The sequence below is a fragment of the Leuresthes tenuis genome, unplaced genomic scaffold (assembly GCF_036924035.1).
Source record: "Leuresthes tenuis unplaced genomic scaffold, fLeuTen1.0.hap1 SCAF_7, whole genome shotgun sequence".
Classification (NCBI taxonomy): Eukaryota; Metazoa; Chordata; class Actinopteri; order Atheriniformes; family Atherinopsidae; genus Leuresthes; species Leuresthes tenuis.
Genome location: NW_027325361.1, coordinates 10,038,227 through 10,058,236, shown reverse-complemented (window position 1 = coordinate 10,058,236; position 20,010 = coordinate 10,038,227). Strand labels below are relative to the sequence as shown.

The 20,010-nt window shown below is 41.3% G+C and overlaps 1 protein-coding gene across 4 annotated transcripts; it reads left to right on the top strand.

Annotated features, from left to right (window-relative positions):
* Positions 1 to 765: 765 nt before the first annotated feature.
* crb1 (crumbs cell polarity complex component 1) lies at positions 766 to 19,937 on the top strand. 4 transcript variants are annotated; one of them, XM_072389197.1, is made up of 13 exons: positions 766 to 909; positions 3,438 to 3,674; positions 4,509 to 4,704; positions 4,848 to 4,987; positions 5,119 to 5,301; positions 7,211 to 8,176; positions 9,329 to 9,879; positions 10,266 to 10,431; positions 10,940 to 11,891; positions 12,550 to 12,591; positions 13,196 to 13,318; positions 14,504 to 14,630; positions 18,768 to 19,937. In XM_072389197.1, the coding sequence occupies exons 1-13, from the start codon at positions 834 to 836 to the stop codon at positions 18,984 to 18,986; spliced, it is 3,978 nt and encodes a 1,325-aa protein (XP_072245298.1). In that variant the 5' UTR covers positions 766 to 833; the 3' UTR covers positions 18,987 to 19,937. The 4 variants fall into 4 exon arrangements, 2 of the variants coding, with proteins under 2 accessions (XP_072245298.1, XP_072245297.1); XM_072389196.1 differs by having other exon boundaries at positions 18,376 to 18,854; XR_011916924.1 differs by lacking the exons at positions 766 to 909; positions 3,438 to 3,674; positions 4,509 to 4,704; ... (8 more) ...; positions 14,504 to 14,630; positions 18,768 to 19,937 and adding exons at positions 15,892 to 17,617; positions 17,837 to 17,945; positions 18,376 to 18,465.
* Positions 19,938 to 20,010: the final 73 nt, after the last annotated feature.

Sequence of the window (20,010 nt, the reverse complement as noted above, 5' to 3'; positions counted from 1 at the left end):
ACACTTAAAATATTTCATTAGACGTTTACTTCATTCAGAGCAGAACACGAAGTCATTTTTAACCTGTCTATTCTTACGAGGACGACAAAACGTCTGAATATTAATTTAGGTTATAATGTTTTTTTTGTTTTTTTTGTTTGTTTTTTTTTTTTTGGGGGGGGGGGGGGGGGTTGCTGCAGCTCAAGAGTTTTGTTTTTATTGTTTTATTGTTTTTTTCTATTTAATTACTCTTCAGCTAATGTATTGAATAATTCAGTCATTTGTATCCAATCACATACATTCTTTTAACGTACTTAACATTATTTTTTTCTTCCTGTTGCGTATTATGAAATACGTTTCCCACGAAACAGACAAAATCTTGACATCCAACAAAGTATTAATAAAATATTTATGTATTTCTTGTCACAAATACGATAATCATAAAAAATGTAATTTCCTTTTGTAAACCATTGGGTCTATTAGGTTACTGTCATCTTTTTTTTTTTTGCTTTTGCTGGTACACAAACACGTGCAAAGATGGCAAAAGATGTGGCACACGAATGTTCCCTTTTTATTTCAAATTAAGTACTGTGTTGTTTGCTGTTGTCTTTGTTTATATAATCCGTCGCTACTCCGTACTGAGTGTGTGTGTCTGACCGCCACGCTCCAGTCTTTAATTGTGTCGCGTGTGATGGAGGCTCTTGATGGTGCTCCAGCTCGAAGTGTGCATCAAGTGGGTCTGGAGTTGACAGCAGCTGGGTCGCCGCAGGCAGAAGCAGAGAAATCCAAGAGAAGAAAGAATTGCTCCTGATTAGACCTGAATACAGCAAACAGGATGGTTTCTTGTCCTGATTATGGATTTAATTCGTTATCGTAATTTTGAGAGTTTTGCGTGCACATTTCTCATCTCGTCAGTGTTTGTGACATATGGTAAGTGACTGCTTCTTTTCATCCTCGGTAATTCGTTTACTATAATATTTTGCTTAATGTCACGCTGTGTTGTGTTGTATCATTATCAGTGTATCAATATAGGTTTGTGAACCAATAGTCACAAAGATTTTTACATTTGTCCAGCCGGAAAAACTACAAACTACAACACCAAAAAGAAATTTAAAAAAAACCCGTTAGATTTACTAACTTTATTCTCAAAACTTAAAAATAATTTACAAACTATGTAAAAACTGAATTTCCATCTTCTGTGCATTGAATCTGAGCAGACATGGGCTTGTGTTTTAACCAGTCCATGCTTGGAATTTCAATTACATGACTGTGAGGTGACATCATTGCTCCTATTAATGTCTACACATTTTCTTTGGACTGAAAGCCTAAAGATGACTGAAAGAAATCTAACAACAGAGTAGGGGGGTGGTGGCCCAGTGTCCCATGAAAAGGTTTGGAAGGGTTTGCACTACAAGTCTCTGTTGCTCTCCAAAACACCCAGTAACGATAAGTCTTCTTATCTCCCCTGAAACAAACACACAGACACATACGGCAGCAACATGCATCAGTGCAGAGGAGATGTCAGGTGCCCCACATGTGCCATTAGAGGACCTCCAGATAGGACTAAACAAAGACCCTTAGAAGTCATTTACATATGAAGAAGCCTTACATGCTGTGGGAGGGGATGTGTGCTTGGCTGGAACTGAGGTCTTGGCCCTGAATCCTCTGAGCTCTGACCCAAGGGAATACTGAAAGACAAGTGGATTTAGTAAGTAGTAAAAACAGTACATTCCTTGCAAAAAGTGCATCAGATCTGGTCTGGATTTAAAGGCTGATGCCTTTCGTAATGAGGACTGATACCTGATACCTTAAATCTACGACTCATTACCACTCTGAGTCTAAGTCTAAACATGTAGCTGCTCCTGGAGAGCCTTCTGGGTGTCTGTAAAACTTACTGATGACAGATGATTGGTGTCCAAGAAGGAGACGATGGAGTGTAATTGTTCTGTTTTACATCTCTCATTTTGTTTTCACTCTCATTTTGATTGCGCTCTTCAAGGTTGATTACTTTGAGTGATTATTGAACCATTTCAGGTTCTATAAGCACAGCAACATTCTGCGGCCTCTAGCTTCGTAATGATTTTCTTAATCTTTCTTCCGCCCATAATGCAAATTACACTTTCAACGCGGTCTTATCCTTCCAATAGTTAGTGCGTTCAAGGCTTTTAGTAACGTGCTTTAGTCTGATTTTCATCAGACAGAAGCAGCACTTCAGCTGATTTGAAGCCTCCTTTTTGAGTCATCATGTCTCCGTGTCCCGTGACGTTCCATGCATTACAAGGATCATTGCCTCTGAGCTGGTCTCATTCAGTCTGCTTGGAGCGTACCATTTTTTAAACGCCTTCCCAGAATCCATTCGTGTCTGATGTTTTCTAGCATATGTACTGTAATTGCTGCAGAAAGTAAGTCTCAGGAAAGATATGATTTATGACTTTAGCGATGCTTCGTCTCATCCAGACGCAGGTTTTGCAGGTCGCAGGAAAATTGTTTAACTTAATTTTTTTTGTCATCCTGGTAGTTAGAGGCCTATATGAGGGATGATTAATGGGTTCACAGAGTTAAGGACATTGTTTGTTTTTAAAGATTATGGAAAGTGTCACCTTATAAATGCACATTCCCAAATATGATGCAGCATAACTTTGTAGAACATAGTTTTTAAAATCACTCATTTTCATCAGGTTTGAACAGCATCAGCAAGTTCAGTTGGTCATTATTAACAAACACTTGTCTGTTTATTATGAGTAAAGTTTGACTTGCCTTTTTGCTTTAAAGACAAGCTCTTGTCGTTTGTACACACAGTCTTTTTTATATTTGATGATTTGCATGATTGGTAGTAATAATCCTATGATTACTAATTCTACCACATGCTTTAGTTGATTTTCATCATGTTTATATTTCGTGACTAAGACATAAACATAAAGTCCATGCTCTGCTACTGCGGCATTTAATGTCCTTTTAATTTAACAACAACATAGCATCATGTGAGGACCGAACGGCTCAGATCTTCGGTTTGATGCTATTACCATGGCAATGTGTGAAGGCTTGGGCTGAGCAGAGGAATTGGTTACCGTGGGAGGCCCTCAACCCCCTACAAATAGAGCCCTTGTAGCTACAACTGCTTAGCCTTGTTTTTTTTATTTTTATCAAAGCTCAACAGAGAGAAAAGAGCTTCTTGCCAAACATGTACAGATTAAAACATCAATCGAGAGCAGGTCACCTCCATCGATGTTCATTGGTGCATAAAATTATTATATAATAATCATTCAAGCGACTCAGTGCTGGGGGTCATTGGTCATTCTACAACCAGCTGTTATACAGTGCGTTTTTTCATAGTGCTGCATAAATGTAAGCCATCAACAAATGCAGCAGCTGTAGCACACGGCACATAAAAAAAGTATTTCATAAACCATATTATTATTTTTATACCATGCTTTGTACTGCTGATATTTTGTTCTTAGGTGCATCCCCTGACAAATTTCCCCTAAAAGTGGACCAGTGCTCCCCAAACCCGTGCCAAAACCAAGCACTATGCAGAGCCCGCAGGGATGGCTACTCTTGCTTCTGCGTACCAGGTTTCCAGGGTGCTCACTGCCAGATTGACGTGAATGAGTGTGTTTCACAGCCCTGCATGAACGGAGCCACCTGTATGGACAGAGTGGGTAGATTCTCCTGTCTGTGCTCTCCTGGATTCACTGGTGAGTAAGTTAATCACAAACATCCCTTCGAGTTTGAAGTATGAGATGACTTTAGTGATACAAAAGTTTAAACTATATGTGTCACCTTGATTTAGGATTAATTTTAAAACAAGTTCATTTTGAATATTGCATCATCTGTGTCCCCCAAAGACTTGCCTGTGACACTTTCTTATATTTGTACATGTCTATTTATCCCAGTGACAATAAAATAAATGATCATGATTACTGAAGGGACACAAAGGATGTTCTTTTTGGAACAATGACCTGACAGAGTAAAATTATCGTCATCTTTCATAAGCTATTGACATGGTCTCATGATCTTTTCTGCTTTCTCAAAGATTTTAAACATCTAATTCCACCTTTTTTTAATCAGATAAACCGTCTGCCCTCACCAGTGAATCAATCTGCTGAAAATACTAGGAAGCTTGACTTCAACACAACTGATTGTGTATGAGAGATTCGCAGAGTAGTTATTCAAATTCTCACACAATTAATTTGACTTAATTTAACAGAAAAACTGTCATCTTGTTTGATGTTTTCATTTCTAATTCCTTTTCTCACTTTGCAGCACAATAGACCTTGTGACAATAGGCCTGGAACACTGAATTTAATACTGTGTAGACAGAGTTTTTTTGTTTTGTTTGTTTTTTTCAAAGTTTTACAGCTTCATAGTGGCAAACAGCTGCTGAATGAGGCTTTGGGGACATAAAAGAACAATCCACATATGATCACAGTCAGTCAACATGAAAGCTTTATTCATTTTCACCCTCTGCCCTCAGTCTGTGTAGCAGGCTCACCTGCCCTTTGACATCTGCATTGCTTTGATGTTCACAGGGACCACTTGCGAGGTCTGGATTGATAAGTGTCAATCACAGCCATGTCACCATGGTGGCAGTTGCCATAACTACGAGTGGGGCTTTACATGCACCTGCTTTCCCGGTTTCCAAGGACACCAGTGCGAAATCAACACTGATGAGTGCCAAGAGCAGCCATGCCAAAATGGGGCTCTGTGTATAGATAGGGTGAATGAGTAAGTAGCCCAGCCCCTGTCTCTGAGGATAAATTACAGTTATTGTGACTCACCTGTGAACACAGACTAAAAGAAATACTGCAAATACTTTTATTTCTAAAGTGATTTTAAATCAAATCTGTCTTGGTGTGTATTTGTGTCAGATACAGCTGTGACTGCTCACACACAGCCTTCACTGGTCGACACTGTGAGACCCCCCGACCACCGTGCTTCTCTGAACCCTGCTTTAACAGTGCCATCTGTAAGGACAACCAGGGCAACTACACCTGTGAATGCTGGCCTGGTAAGTGAAGCACCCGTCTAATCCAGTTAACACAGAAAGTATGTAATAAGAGTTTTAGGTTTAGGACGACATAATGGCGGTCATGCTTGCTGTTGTTCTTACCTGACCCACCATCTGACACTTCATTCCAGGATTCGAGGGTCGTCACTGTGAGATAGACATCAATGAGTGTAGCAGCAATCCTTGCATGCATGGCGGCAGCTGTATTGAGAGGTCATGGCAGGCCTTGTATGGCACTGAGCCTTTGCTTCCTGAACACTATGACCAGCAACAGGCTGCAGGCTACATTTGCAGCTGTCCTCCAGGAACAACAGGTAGCTTACTCAAAATTTGAGTAATGATTTGTAACACAGGTCCACAGTTGTGATACCAGGTAGATGTTGACATGTTGACTGTACTGTGTTTGAAGATCTACTGTAATTCATGCTTACACACCAGCTAAAGAAAAGTTGCCATGTCAGCAGTGTGTTTAGTCAGATGTTTGATCAGAGGAATGAGGTCTCTCACTGGAGAGGGAACATTTTTAAATGGAATATTAAAATACACACCGCACATTATATGCACTCACACAGACAATTCAAGATTTAAAAGAAGCAACAAGTGAGTTAATCAAAACACTTGTTCTTGCTGAAGTTAATTAGAAATAGAGAAGGTGCTGCAATAACTGCGAGAACTGTCCACATATATTGGGAACTTAACCGAACCCCAATAACTCACCAAACAACAACTGAATGGAGTGGAGGTAGCTGGGGAATATAACGAACTGTAAAGTCAGCTAAATAGGAAAATGATCATCAGTCTGTCCATCAGCCTCTTTTACAGCAGCTTCACAATCAGTACTCTGGACAGCAGTTGTTCTAGAATAAAAATAGCAGCGCATGCTGTGTTTACTGACAGGTTCTGAGTGGCCTCTACAACTCAAATCTGCTGGGAAATGTTACACTTTGTTGCCCTCCAGTGGTAACAGCAAAAAAAGACACTTATCAAAGTGCACAAAAATCTGCAGTAAGGCACACAGTAATACGTCCTTTTTTTCTAAACTAAAGTTACAAATTTGCTATTTGATATTGATATGCAGGTTATGTTTCTGACAAAAAATTATGTAAATTAGTATCAGTGAAATTGTTTATTGTTAATCAAATAAATTGTTGGTGCTTTAATGTACATAGGTAGTTTTGGGGATATTACGTCAAATTATACTCTTCAGTTGCTTAAAGTTGTCTTTACACAAGACTTGGACTGGCAGTGGGGTTAAGAGGGTGAGCTGTTGCCTGCTGAGAATTGTGTTCTAAAAATTGACTCTCTGCCAGTTGCAGTGGCACTGACTCAGTAAGGTGGCCAAATAGCATTAGCTTAATCCCCAGGATCTGGCTTTGCTGGTCTCCTGACTGGAGCTATTCAGCCCTACGTGAGAAGTACACAAAGAGGAGCAGACCTAAACTCGGATGGCCAATACAAACACAAATTAATATGATGCAGACAGACAAGTTTGGGGCAGCTCTGGGAGCAAACGTGACAGCATGATGTGGACACCAGCACCATGGATTTTGTGGATTTTGGTGATTGGAACAGGTAACAATAGAGTCTACAATAGAGTCTTTGTACAAACAGAATATGTAAAGCTGTTACATAATAGATATTGAAGTCATGTTTTCTTTTATCTTTACTTTACAAATTAAAACAAATATGCTAATGTTTAAGACACTTTAGATTTAAAACCTGTTTGACAGTATAGATGTCAAAAGCTGATCTATGGAATAGAAACGTGCAAAGATTTCACAAGGCAAACATAAGCAAACAAAAGATGCTGAGAGAAATTAATGTATTGAGCGATAGTTACGGGTGTCTGGATGGTGTGAAGAGGAAAACACGCCAGCACAGGGAACCGAGATCAGTACCTGACAGTTTATTGTCAGGTGATCTACTCTGACTGCCTCAGAGGAACATGGTAGTTATTTTTTAAGACACAACAATAATTTTAAACAGGGTACAACAAAGGAAATAAATGGGAAAACATGTTGAAAACAAGGTGGCATTCCTTTGTATATGATAAGTAAATAATTATTAATGTTAATGACATTCTTAATGAGTAGAATAATATAAAATATATAAGCTAAGTCACATCAAACACAAATTTTAAGTGATCAGTGGCTGTGACTGTGTGTGGCTAGTGACAAGTGCTTTTTGACTTTGTTTGACTTTGCGACATTCTTCTGATAACAGGTTCCCTTTGCCAGGAGGTGATAAACAATTGCGAGCCCAGTCCGTGCCAGAATGGGGGCAGATGTGAGAGCCATGCTGGAGGTTACATTTGCCACTGCCTCAAACAGAGTCATGATGGCATTGTTTACGAAGATGTGAACTGTGATGTGAAGTTAGTGGGCTGTGAGGGCCATGAATGCCAGAACCAAGGCTCCTGCTCTCCTTTTCTGTTGGATGGGACACATGGATACACCTGTTCTTGTGCACCTGGGTACACTGGGCCATTGTGTAAGACTCCAACCACATTTTCCTTTGAACGGAGAGGGTACTTGCTGTTGCACAACCCCCTGGTGGATGCTGAGGTTGCCTGCAACATCACCCTGAGCTTTAAGACTGTTCTGCCCACAGCGTTGCTTTTCCAGCAGTACACCAGGGGGCTGCTGCTGAGCCTGGTGCTGGAGGAAGGGCAGCTACGTCTCATGCTAAGGACGGAGGCCTCTGCTGGGCCTGATGCAGAAAGCTTCAGCCAGGTGCTGGAGCTCCCACATAATGTCACAGATGGAGAGTGGTATTCTGTAGAGGCTGTGCTCGCAAACTGGGTACTGAGTCTTAAACTACTAAATGATGCTGGGACCTGTGCAAGCCAGTCATGCCACCGCGTGGCCCCAGTCCAAAACACATCTGCAGGGCTCATGACGTCTCCTCAAAACACTTTAATTGGGGGAATATTCAAAGAAACAAATGGCCCCAGTGAGTACTCTGCATTTCCTGCATTTATTGGATGCATGCGGGATGTGTTTGTGGACTGGCAGCTTGTCGTACCAGAGGAATGGTTGAGCGACTCTGCTGTCAATGTGTCCCCGGGCTGCAGCCATAGGGACCGCTGCCTGGATGTGCCGTGCCAAAACAGAGGACAGTGTGTAAACCTGTGGCAGAGCTACCAGTGCCAGTGTCCAAGGCCTTATAAGGGGCATGACTGCGAAGAGGGTATGTTTGCAACACACACACAAACAACTGATGGGTAAATAGTGGCAGATATAAATAATGTCCTGCTATTATCTGCAATGATCCCATTATTTTATTTATTTTTATCTATCATTTTTGCAAATATTCACATATTTAGGCTTTAAGCTTTTGATTGGAGGAAAGAGTGACCAATGGAAAGCTTCATCCTCAGTGTGACCAAGTTTCTTAGATGGGCAGTTGGATAACATCCTTATCCGCCGGTGTTGCAGAGATGTGACCTGTCAAAAGCCACAGTAAAGAGGCAGAGGTGGAGATCCTCTTATCTGATGTTCTGGATTACGGATACGAGGGATTCTATTTTGGAAATAATCAGATCATGCATAGAAATGCAACACTATTAGGCAGAGGACAGACTGGTGTTATAAATACACCAGAAACTGGATCATTAACTTTATAAATTTAAGTAACAGATTCCACTCACTTTTCTCCTGAAAATATTGACCAGTTCAGTTTTTCCATTTTGGTTATAAATAAAAAGCCTTACACTGATATTTACACACAAATTTACTTATATTCACACAAGTCCAAACACCTACACATTTAAAACACGTACACACATACAGTAACACTTATATAAGTTACAGTATTATGTGATTTACACTTTTTGCCTAAGCCTGTCTGTTTTTCAGTGGTTTGCCTGTCTTGTAACATGACCCACCCGCAGTGGAAAGTGCTGACAGTGGACACACAGTATACACCTCATGAGGGCTGGTGGCTTCTTAAATTTCCACTTCCTTTGCCCGTTCATTTGAGACCTCTGCATAAACTGCTTAAATATCTTCTCCTGCAGATAATAGAAACTTTGAGAAAACCCAAATCCATCAATGTTCTTCAAAAAACACAATGTAGCCTCTATGATCAGAACAAATTTAGGGTCAAATAGAAAAACAATATCTTTGGTTAAATCCATTTTTCTACTTCTCTGTTTCCATCAAAAGAACATCAGATAGTTTCTACTCTGATACCATTTAAACATCACATTTTAATGTTATAGTGCATGTTGTCCAGTTTGACAAATATAAAACGGTTTAATTTTATTCATGCTGACATCCAGCTATTCTTCCTAATTAATTTTTGTCTAATTGCAGTCTTTTGTCTTATTCCTTATTGCAGAGCATTTGACTGCTCGTTTTGGGAGTGAGGACTCTCACAGTTATGCGGCGTTCACCATCACTGATGATCTGGGTCAGAACCTCTCCATCTCTTTCTTCCTGCGCACACGAAGGCACAGTGGACTCCTCCTGGTGCTTGCCAACAACAGCAGCCAGTACCTGCGCATGTGGCTGGAGGACGGCAAGGTCACAGTTCAGCTCAATAACTTTGAGAGTCTGAATGCAGGGAGTGTGATTCATGATGGAGAGGTCCACTTTGTGAATGTAGAGGTGGTGGACAGTCAGATGACTTTGTATGCAGCAGGTCAGAGACATGGTGATGTGGAGGTTGGGGCAGTCAATGTCCAAGCGGGTGATACTGTTTATGTGGGAGGTCTGCTGGAGAGGACAACCACTTTAGCGTTTGGTGGATATTTCAAAGGCTGTATCCAGGACCTGAGAATCAGTGACAGGAGGCTGCAGTTCTTTGGGTCGGACACCTCAGTGAGATCGTATCCTCTTGATCTCATGGAAAATGTGACCACTGGCTGCTCAGGAGACAACACCTGCAGTGTGAGTTAACACAGAGAGCTCATGTCCTACGCAAACCTGAAGTTTTGTTTACAGCTTTTGTAACCACTAGTAATTTATTATGTGCAGACATTTCAACTATGAAGTCAAATTTTTTAAAAATAAACCTCACTGAGGTCTTGGAAAGTGGAAACATTCTGTTCAATTCTGTTCAATAAATGCAATCCCACGAATCCAACTTATGGTAAAGTAAAAATATCAAGCAAACACTCAGGATTCATGGGGCACATATAATAAGATCCAAATGAAAAAAAAACAACAAATTATCATAAAAATATCATCACAAGTGATTTAAAAGTCCTGTAATACACAGAAAACAGGAATAATAAAACCCTAAAACAGGCATGCTGTCAATTTCTCATCTTCAGAGCAATCCATGTCTAAATGGGGGGATGTGCTTCTCCAAATGGGATGACTTCACCTGCACCTGCCCCACCAGCTCATCAGGGCGGCGCTGCGAGGAGGTAAAGTGGTGTGAGCTGTCACCATGCCCGACAGATGCAGAGTGCAGGATGCTAAACCACGGATACGAATGTAAGTGACTCCTACAATTTTCATGCAGGGGCTGCTTTTAGGTTCCTCTAAATGGCTCAGACTCAACAAATCATCAAAGATGTTTCCTTTTAACTAAAAGCAAGTCTTTGGGGTAAAATGTGTTGTCTTTTCAGTGTTTCCTTTTTACATGAAGGCATATAGTTTTTTTTAATGTCATAATCGGTGTAAATGTAGGTTACCTAATCTATGGCCTTGTCTGTGGAGTTAGTCATAACATTCCTAAAATTATTTACATACTGGCCTCAATCTTTCCACACAGTATTCTGAATCTGATCCGTAAAGAAGGATTGGCCAAAGGCCAGTTTATCCTTTTTTGGCAAGGATTAGGGATGAATCTCTGTGTTGATTCTCTTGTCCTTTAAGCCACCCCATTTTCTTTGATGAGCTGATTGAGAGATAAATACTGTCTGGGTTATTCCTTCAGCTAATATATTATATATGTGTGTAAACAAAAACTCATGTCAGGTATTTCATTGCAATCTCCCAGGTTACTCCAACGCAACTTTCCTGAATGACAGCACTGTGTTGTCTTACCGGGGAAATGGTCACATATTCCGCAACCTGACTGACCTCTCACTAAACCTTCGCACACGGAAGCGTAATGCAGCTATCCTACACGCAGAGAAGGATTCATCTTTTATTACAGTCTCTATCCAGGATGGTGTCCTCTTCATGGAGCTTCAGAGCACCCCTGAGGGTGTCGATGTGGCGGATGACAGGCTGGAGCAAGAGGAGGGAGTGTCGACGGTCAGTCTCAGCAGCAGGAGAAGTGTCAGCGATGGTGAGTGGCATGCTGTCCATTTGTTTATGACAGCACCATGGGATCGATCGTCTCGGTGGACTTTGGTGATGGATGACGAAATAGAGAAAGCCAGTATGTCCAGAAGCCAAGGTGGTAACCTGAACTTCCTCAGACAGGAGGTTGACATCTTTTTGGGGGGTCTGGCCCCTGATGCCGGCTGGTCCCTGGCTGGTTGTTTGGGCACTATGGAGCTGGGTGGCATAGCCCTGCCTTATTTCAGCTCCTCTGAGGTGAACCTTCCACGTCTGCAGGAAGAGCAGTTCATCCAAACATCGCAAGATTCTCCTCTTTTTGGTTGCAGCGGGGCCTCTGTGTGTGAGCCCAACCCCTGTCTGAACAACGGAGAGTGCCAGGATCTCTTCAACACCTACAACTGCAGCTGCCCTGAGGGTTGGGCTGGGAGACGCTGCGACATCTTCATGGATGCATGCGTTTCAAATCCCTGCATACATGGCAACTGCAGCGTCAACGGGCTGACCTATGAGTGCACCTGTGAGTTTGGCTACGTCGGTGTCGACTGTGAAGAAGAGGTGGATATGTGTGAAAATCATCTGTGTGCCCATGGAGGTATTTGTCTGCACGGACCAGAAAGATACACCTGTCTCTGCCCTGAAAATTACACTGGACCCTTCTGCAAGTAAGTTGATATGGTTGCTGAAAAGTCTATTTTGAGGGGCATGCAGAAGGCTTGTGAAAAATGAAGATGATCAGACAAGAAACAATACCTTTATAGATACATTTTTGATCTGAAATGTCTTCATTTTGGATGAAGAGAATTGAAAGCTTATCAAAACAGAAAATGTGCAAATAAATGTTGCAAATATTTCACAGGGACTGCACCAAGGCACAAACAAAATTCTTCACTGTAAATGTCTCCACATCTTTCCCTCTGTTCCGCATTTCAACCACCGCTGTAGTGAGAGTCTCAGAGGCTTAGTTTCTATTCTAGTGTCAGCCAGAAAAGGCCTCAGTCTGCTGTGGTGCCTCGCTACACAAGCCTCTCTGGTTCAGCGCCAGTTTCTTCCTCCTGTCATCTACCGTTTGCCTCTGAGAACCAGCAGGGGAACGCCTCCAAGCATTTATCCCGTAAACACAGAGCCTCCTGCATTTTGCCTCTTTTACACATGGAAAACCTTTGCAAGTGTCTCACTAAGCAGGCAACCAGTCAAGCATCTCTCTTTTCTGGGAACATCTACGGTGTATAGTTTTCATCCAAATGACTTGCCTTTGTTTGTTTCTGTTGTTTGTGCCTCTTTCTTCCTCCTCTCACCGTCTTTTTCTCTGTTCCTCTGCAGTGAACGCATTGAAGAAGTTCCATGGTACATCGTCAAAAAAGTGTGAGTTTTTTTCCTTTCTCATGTGTTCCCAGGTGTTTGTTTCCTGTTAGATATTTGTCTCTCAAATGTCATGTGTGATGCCTCCCGTTCTTTTGTTCAACTTTGTGCAACAAAATGCCAGGAAAAGCAAATATTAACACTCCCTCTGACAATGTTTGTTGTGGAATGAGCCAACAGCTTTTTCCATGAGTGACAGTTGGGACTCAAAATGATCCCAAAATTGTACACGTTCAAAAATAAGTGTGTATTTTTGTAACCACTGAGGAGCAAACTTCAAGAGAGGAGACAGGAAATGGAGGGTTCTAGAGAAGTGGCTTACTTCTTCATTCTTCTACATGTGATTTGACATCCTGTTGGTGTTGGCCAGAGGTCATTAATCTTATTATCCTGGCCGCATCCTAAGCCTCTTGGTCTCTCACACGGGGAATAGCAGGGGGCTGAACAACGCTGCACCTGCATCGTGGATTCTGCTTCTTCTGGTTGACAGAAAACAGCCATATCTGAACATATCAGGCTTAACACCTCAGCACCTACTCCAAGCTTTAAGAAAAACTCAAACAACACAAGTATTTACCCTCTTACTCCTCTGATTGTTCTCTACCAGGCGGCCCAAGTTGCCCGTTTCTGTGTGTGGCGATGACACCAGAAATTACACCTGCTTCAATGGAGGCAATTGCACTGACCGGCACCTGATCTGCGACTGTCCATCAGGCTTCACTGGGCACCGGTAGGATGGAAAAACAACAGCATCCTGTAACAAAGCAAAAAAGAGAAACGTGTTATTTCATAAACTGTCTACAGAATATAGTCTTAGTTCAGTTACATTTAATCAAAATTTATCATAGTTGGAATTAAAAGACAGAGATGGAAAGCCACTCAGCATACATGAATAAAATGTCAACACAAAACTGACAGAGAAACATCTTTCTCTAAGGAAATCACTTCCATATTATATATAACATTTTGGCTCATCAGTTTGTTCAGCAAACTAATCACCAATCTAAACTACATTTAAATTCTCTGACTTCCGAGGTCAAGATGACAGATATACGAATTCAGGTTTATCTGCAATGGGACAAAGTCTTGATGTAAAGGAAATGTAGCAAAATAAGCTTTATTCACATTAAAGTACATGAAAATACTGTCAGCATAAAGTTCTACTTTGCACTGCACTGCAGGGTGAGCAGAACAGATCCCAGGATTAAGCCAGGTTTAAAAATTTTGAAGTGTGGTGATTCTGCAGAGCATTTGTATGAAATAGTCAAGTCAATAATTATCAAGATAAACAAAATAAGGGCTACGGTATGTGTTTCTATTCAAAGTCATAACGTGAATCAAAACAAGAGTTGGGTGAATATTGAATTGAATATGACAACAATTCAATTCTTCACAGTGACACAGAGAAAGAGACAAATAACCAGAAAGGAGATGTCACAGTTGTTTGAACAATGATTTAAAATCCCTTTTGAAGAACATGATTTGTTGAATATTATCATCTAAATCATCATGTAAAAGATTGACCAAAATTGGAAATATGACATAAAACACAAATATATAAGACAATTACACATTTCAGCTTGGAATTTACTAGAGATTGTAGTCTTTATGTAAAGGAGTTACATAAGTAGCCTGGCACACCTTAAAATCGGCACCAGTTGTTAAAAATATCCGTTATGTAGGTGTCCATAACTGGATCAACTTGCATAGCTAATGCTAATAAGCTGCTTCACAATCCCTGACTTCATGTCAATCTGCCACCCAGTCAGATTGATTCAGTGAAACACACATTATATACTGATACATCTCAGTTTTATTCCCTTATTTCATTACAACATCTGCTTTCTACCTTTTATTTTTCTCTATAATGACTTCTCTGTCTGCCTCTGACTGGACTGTGGTTGTGTGTCTGTAGGTGTGAACAGGAAGTAGATGAGTGCAAGTCCAACCCTTGTCTGAACGGGGGCTACTGCCGAAACCTCGTCAACAGATTTGTCTGTGTGTGCGACATGAGCTTCGCTGGGAACATGTGCCAGACGGATGTAAGCGACCTTTATTTTTATGTGGCTTTCCTGCTGTGGCAGAACCTCTTCCAGCTGCTCTCCTACCTCATCCTCAGGCTGGATGACGAGCCAGAGGTGGACTGGGGAGGAAACGATTGAGCGTTTGTGGGTGTGTGCGCGACTGTTGTTGCAGAGTGGGATTTGCAACTTTGTCTGTGCATTTGTATGCGTGATTAATCGATCATAGATACGAAAGGCCAGTAGTTTTCCAAACAAGGGCATAGGGAAGGTGCTTATGACCAGCACGCCACACACATCAGGGATTTCTGTGATTTGACGTCAACTACTACAGAACTCTTTTGTGCCTTAAAATAGTACTTTTTCAATCAGCTGCACTTTATTTTATGTCCATATTGATGTTACCAAAATATTTAACTCACTTATCCAAGGAGTAAAGATACACAGTGTATGGCTACCCTTACAGTAAACGTATTTCATGTTTTAGATGTTTTTGATCAAAACAGAAGTAAAAACAAAAAATCTATTTATGCAAGTTTACAGAAATTAAAGAAGTCATATTATGCTTTTTGGTGTTTTACTTTAGTTTTATTGTGTTATGTAGCATTTGTGCATGTAAAAGATTTAAAAGTAAGAGAATACCAAGCAGAGTTATTCTCTCCCACAGAGCACACCACTACTGAACTTCCATGAAATTTGTTGTTCAGACTTTTCTGTCTTTACTTTATGACAACAACATGGAACATATTCAGATGGTGGTGCAAGGGTGTAGTGTGGCACAAACAGCTGTCCTTCATGCTGCCATTGTTGATGGATTAGCTGACCAAATAGGGAATACCGGGCCTTTCGGGAGAGGGGCCTTAAAGAGGCAAAAGCTAGAACAGCGTGTTTTGGACAGGGGCTAACGAGAGTGTTTAAAAGTGTTTTTATTTTTTATGTTAATTATCTTTTTTTCTACATTAAAACATGTAAATGTACTTTTAAATTCAATTGAATTCAGTTCAGCGATATGTTACTAAATCCCCAATGTGAAATTACACTGCTGCAGTATAAGTCCCGTTAAATCATAAAGCAAAAACGATCCGTTAAGATCTCCTATTGTTTATAGATAGAAAACAAAATCAAATGACAGACTCTTTTTGTTGATCCCCAAACTAAAACTATGGACATGTAAACGAGCATAATGGGAGCTCGCCATATTTGAGGAAGTTTGCTTAAAGAGACACTAAGGAACCGATAAAAACGTATTTTCTGTCAGTCCTTCGAATTAGGAGCGCTATAATGTAACAGTAAGAATGGTCTGCATTCAGAAAAGTCCTTTTCTTGGTGAGATGAGCACCATTATGAAATATGAATTATTTACATTTTCCCACTGATGATATTCTGTCAGTCTTGTCTGAACTGGATTTCAGGAGCTCCGAACGAATAGATTTGTGAACGAAGAAACACAGTGTTGTAGCTACAAAAGCACCTAGAGGGGCCTAGATGTCTCACTTGTTCTTGATGTGCGTTCAGAGCAGCGCGGTGACTGACTGCTGTGTGTTGTTTTGTATCAAAGAAGAAGTTTTCTGTCTCTAAACCTTCCTGTCTGAGCCACAGATATTTTAAGCCTAAATTCTCCATGGCTCTGCATAAGCGGTACCTGTCAGCGTTTACCCTGCTGTTGTGGTCAACACTGAATTGGTACCCTTGTACAGTATGTCTCTCATGGTAGACTTCATGTGTGTTATTGTTTATCTGTCAGTCTTGACATCTGAATGATCCATCTATGAGTGTAACTTCTTGTTTGTCCTTCATCATATTCGATCTTTGTGTTTTGTCTGTCTTGTCTCTATCTGTCTTTGTTGTCTAATAAAAAAAGAATCAGCCTTGATATGTTGTCTGTTCTCTTTTAATGTCTTTCAACTAAGTTTCTCTTTCATTGTCACTTATTTATTTCATTCCCGTTTCCCTCCATTTTCATCAAAGTACAGTAAAGGTCCTGCTCCTTCCACTGATTTTCTAACTGTGAATCAAGGTATGTGTGCGTGTTTCTGTAGGCCTGCCAAAGTCAGGTGGATAATGTGACCCCACACAGACTCTTAATCTGTTTTAACAAGATGTAAATCCTAGAATAGCCCAAGTTCAAACACACACAGTAGACATACACACATTCAAAGTGAGCAAACGACATAAAGCGGATTGGTGGATGGGTCCACAATAACCAAGTTTCTGTGTGAAAAAAAAACCCAAAAGTTTTGCATCTTCCATATTCTTTCATTTTTCCTGCCTAGTAAGATTTCTCTTCTTAATGTGTTTTAAGTCCCCCCCCCCACACACACACTCATCTTTAATATTAACCGAAGGAATTATTACAGGAAGAAAAAATAATAATCATATCATATAATAATATTAACATAATTCTGACCATGTAGAGAACCCATCTTTTGTTAATCTGCCTCCTCGCTTCTATCCTTTTTCATGTTCAAGTCCATGTTTGTGTGTGTGTGTGTGTGTCCTTTGGAGGCACAGGTAGCCCTAACGCTGTGGAGACAGGGGGAGGAAACGGAAAAGCAGTTTTTCAGCGTTGGCACTGATGTGGCCATCCTTTGCAAACGAGGGAAGCGGAGAGGAAGAAATGTGCTTTGCCAGCAAAAAAAAAAAGGAAAAAAAAAGGGAGCATCTGGCGCTGAAGTGCAGTTTCAGCAGAGAGCTGGTGGCTTTCACAGAAGTTCGGTCTGCTTCACAGGAACGTATGAGGGCAGCTTATCTGGCAGGCACACATATATGCACACACGCAGAGCAGGTTGATAGTGCTGACAGCAGGGAAGCATCGCTGGCGTCTCTGTGCGTAGCTGCTCTGCTGAGGCTTCAGGGTGGCCTCGCTGTGCACCTCAGAGACTGGTTAGTTAGACATCTCCGTGTCTGTGTGTGAGGCAGTCAGTGACTGATGGCAGGTCCTGGCTGCAGGCTGCTCCAGCTCGCTTGTGTCACACTCGCTCTGACAGCCAACTGTGCTGCAGTGACAGGTAAGCACTTTCTGAGAGTCAACAAAGAACTTGTAGCGAGGGAGAGTCTCTACAGCGTCAAGCATGAGCGCGCAAGTTATTTTTTGCCTCAGGATACGGATGGTTGTATTTTAAATTAGAATTATGTTTCCATGTTGATTGCTCAGTGTAAAGTTTGCTGACTTCTGAGATTATTTTTGTGTAACCTGACAAGTTCAGCGAGATGCTTTAGTCACGAAGATGCTGTCAGCAAGCAACTGAAGTTTTGTGGAATGAGACTTACAGCTGTTGTAACCTTGTAGCAGCCACTCAGAGAGTAACAGCTATCACATCAACAACAACTACTGCTGTAAGTGCTGCTCTGTTTTCTGCTGCTGTTGAATTAAACTTTCTTGCTGCATTTGGAGGATATAGTTTATCTTGATTCACATGGCATTGATTGGTGACATGACATTGGGTGTGTGTCTGTATAAGATGCTAATTTCTAGTTGGTGGTGAAGGTGTCTCTGTGTGTTTGTTGCATGTGACGATCAAAGGGTTAAAGGGTCGAAGTTCAATACAAACGTGAGCAGGTTTCACGGGCGCCTGGATACAAATCAGACACTTGACGTAAAGCAGATTTTATTTCAGCTTTAAAGCAGTCGAGTGTGTGCGAGCTATTTTGGGTGTAAGACTGTGTTTGCTGAGCATGTGCAGATGGGATCATCCGGCTGCATCTTGGCTGTATGTATGTGTGTGTGTGTTTGTGTGTGTGTGTGTTTGTTTGTGATCCCTCACAGAAGGAGCGTGCTCCACACAGCTCGAGGGTGGCTGCCGTGTTGGCACCGTGTCTGGTTGGCTTGGCGATAGCGGCGATACTGGGGCTGGCGCTTGCTGCAGCCAAACTACGAGACAGGCGGCAGACGGAGGGAGGTTTCAGTCTACGGCAGCTCCAGGCTCCTGGTGGTCGCAACCCACCTACTGAGCTGGGAACCACATCCATCAGCACTTTGGCAGAGCGCGTGGAGCGCCTGGTGTAGTGTAAAGCAGTCAGGAGAGGAATAGTGTGTGTGCGAGAGCGTGTGAGAAACAAGTCTGTATTCATCCTGTGTGTGAGAGCATCTTTTGCCCATCAACAGTCTTGGTCATTTTCCGTGAGACACCTGTGACACCTCTGACTTTGTCCCTGCAGCTGACCTCTGAGGGTGTGACCTCTGACCTTTTGCTGTCCATCAGTCTGGCATCTGTCATCCTGCTGCTGGTTCTGATCTTGACCTCCGTCAGTTTAGTGGTGGCACTTAATCGGCGAGCCACCCACGGCACCTACAGTCCCAGTCGGCAGGAGAAGGAGGGATCACGGGTGGAGATGTGGAGCATCACCCAACCACCGCCGATGGAGAGACTGATATAAGATGCAGGGTCATATTCTGGTACTGACTGTAATCAAATGTAAAGACAGAACACAGTGAAAAAACATCTGACAGCAGATTTATCTGCTTGGATTCAGTTTCCGCAGCCTTCACATAAACGTTTTACACCCCTGCTGTCTTTCTTCATGCATGCACTCATACTTCACCCATCTTCCTGTGATGAATCGTTTGGTTGATGGTGCAGAAGTAAATCCATTTAAATGGATGGACCTGTGTGTTCAGGAAGGAAGAACTGAGAGCACACAAACTGTCTTAAAGCCTTCTCTGGAAGAAGTCAAAATGTGCAAGATTATTTTGTATTTTTCTTACTGAGAATGAATTCCATAAAGCCACTTATAGACTCGCTTATCTTTAAGTTCATACAAATATATAAACGAGTGTGTTTGTGTGATTAAATTAGAATTATTACCACGAGTAATCTCACCCAGCTTTTAATAATCATTTTAACTTAGAGCTCTTTTTTTAAGAAAAATATGAATTCATAAGACTTCATCCATGTGTATTTATTACAGGAAAATGTCTGATCCAACTCTAAGGACAGTGTATTATTCATCGGTACACTGAAGGTTGCTGCCAGTATTGATTTATTGTCTTCTTCAGTGGATGTTCTCACTGCACTTTTCATACTTTACTGGCAATGATGTCCTCCAACAGGCAGGTTTCAGCATTAGTTGCATTGGACAATAATCATTTTTATGAAGATGACTTTATTGTCATTTAATGTGTATATACCGTCATGATTTTCTTCTGTTTAAAACTGTGAATTTTATTTTTTTTAATTTTATCCGGACTGGAACGTGCAGGTTAAATAAATAGATTTGATTTATTTTTTTATTAATTTCTGTGTATATTTCCGTAGAAAATCTACAGTAAGACAACTTAACTGATGTTTTTTGGCTCAATAAATAAACCAGTGTGCTGATATCGACAGACACTCTAAAACAGCGACCTCTGTTACCTGCACCCTGCGCGGGGGTGGATGAACTCCTCTGACGGAAGGCACAG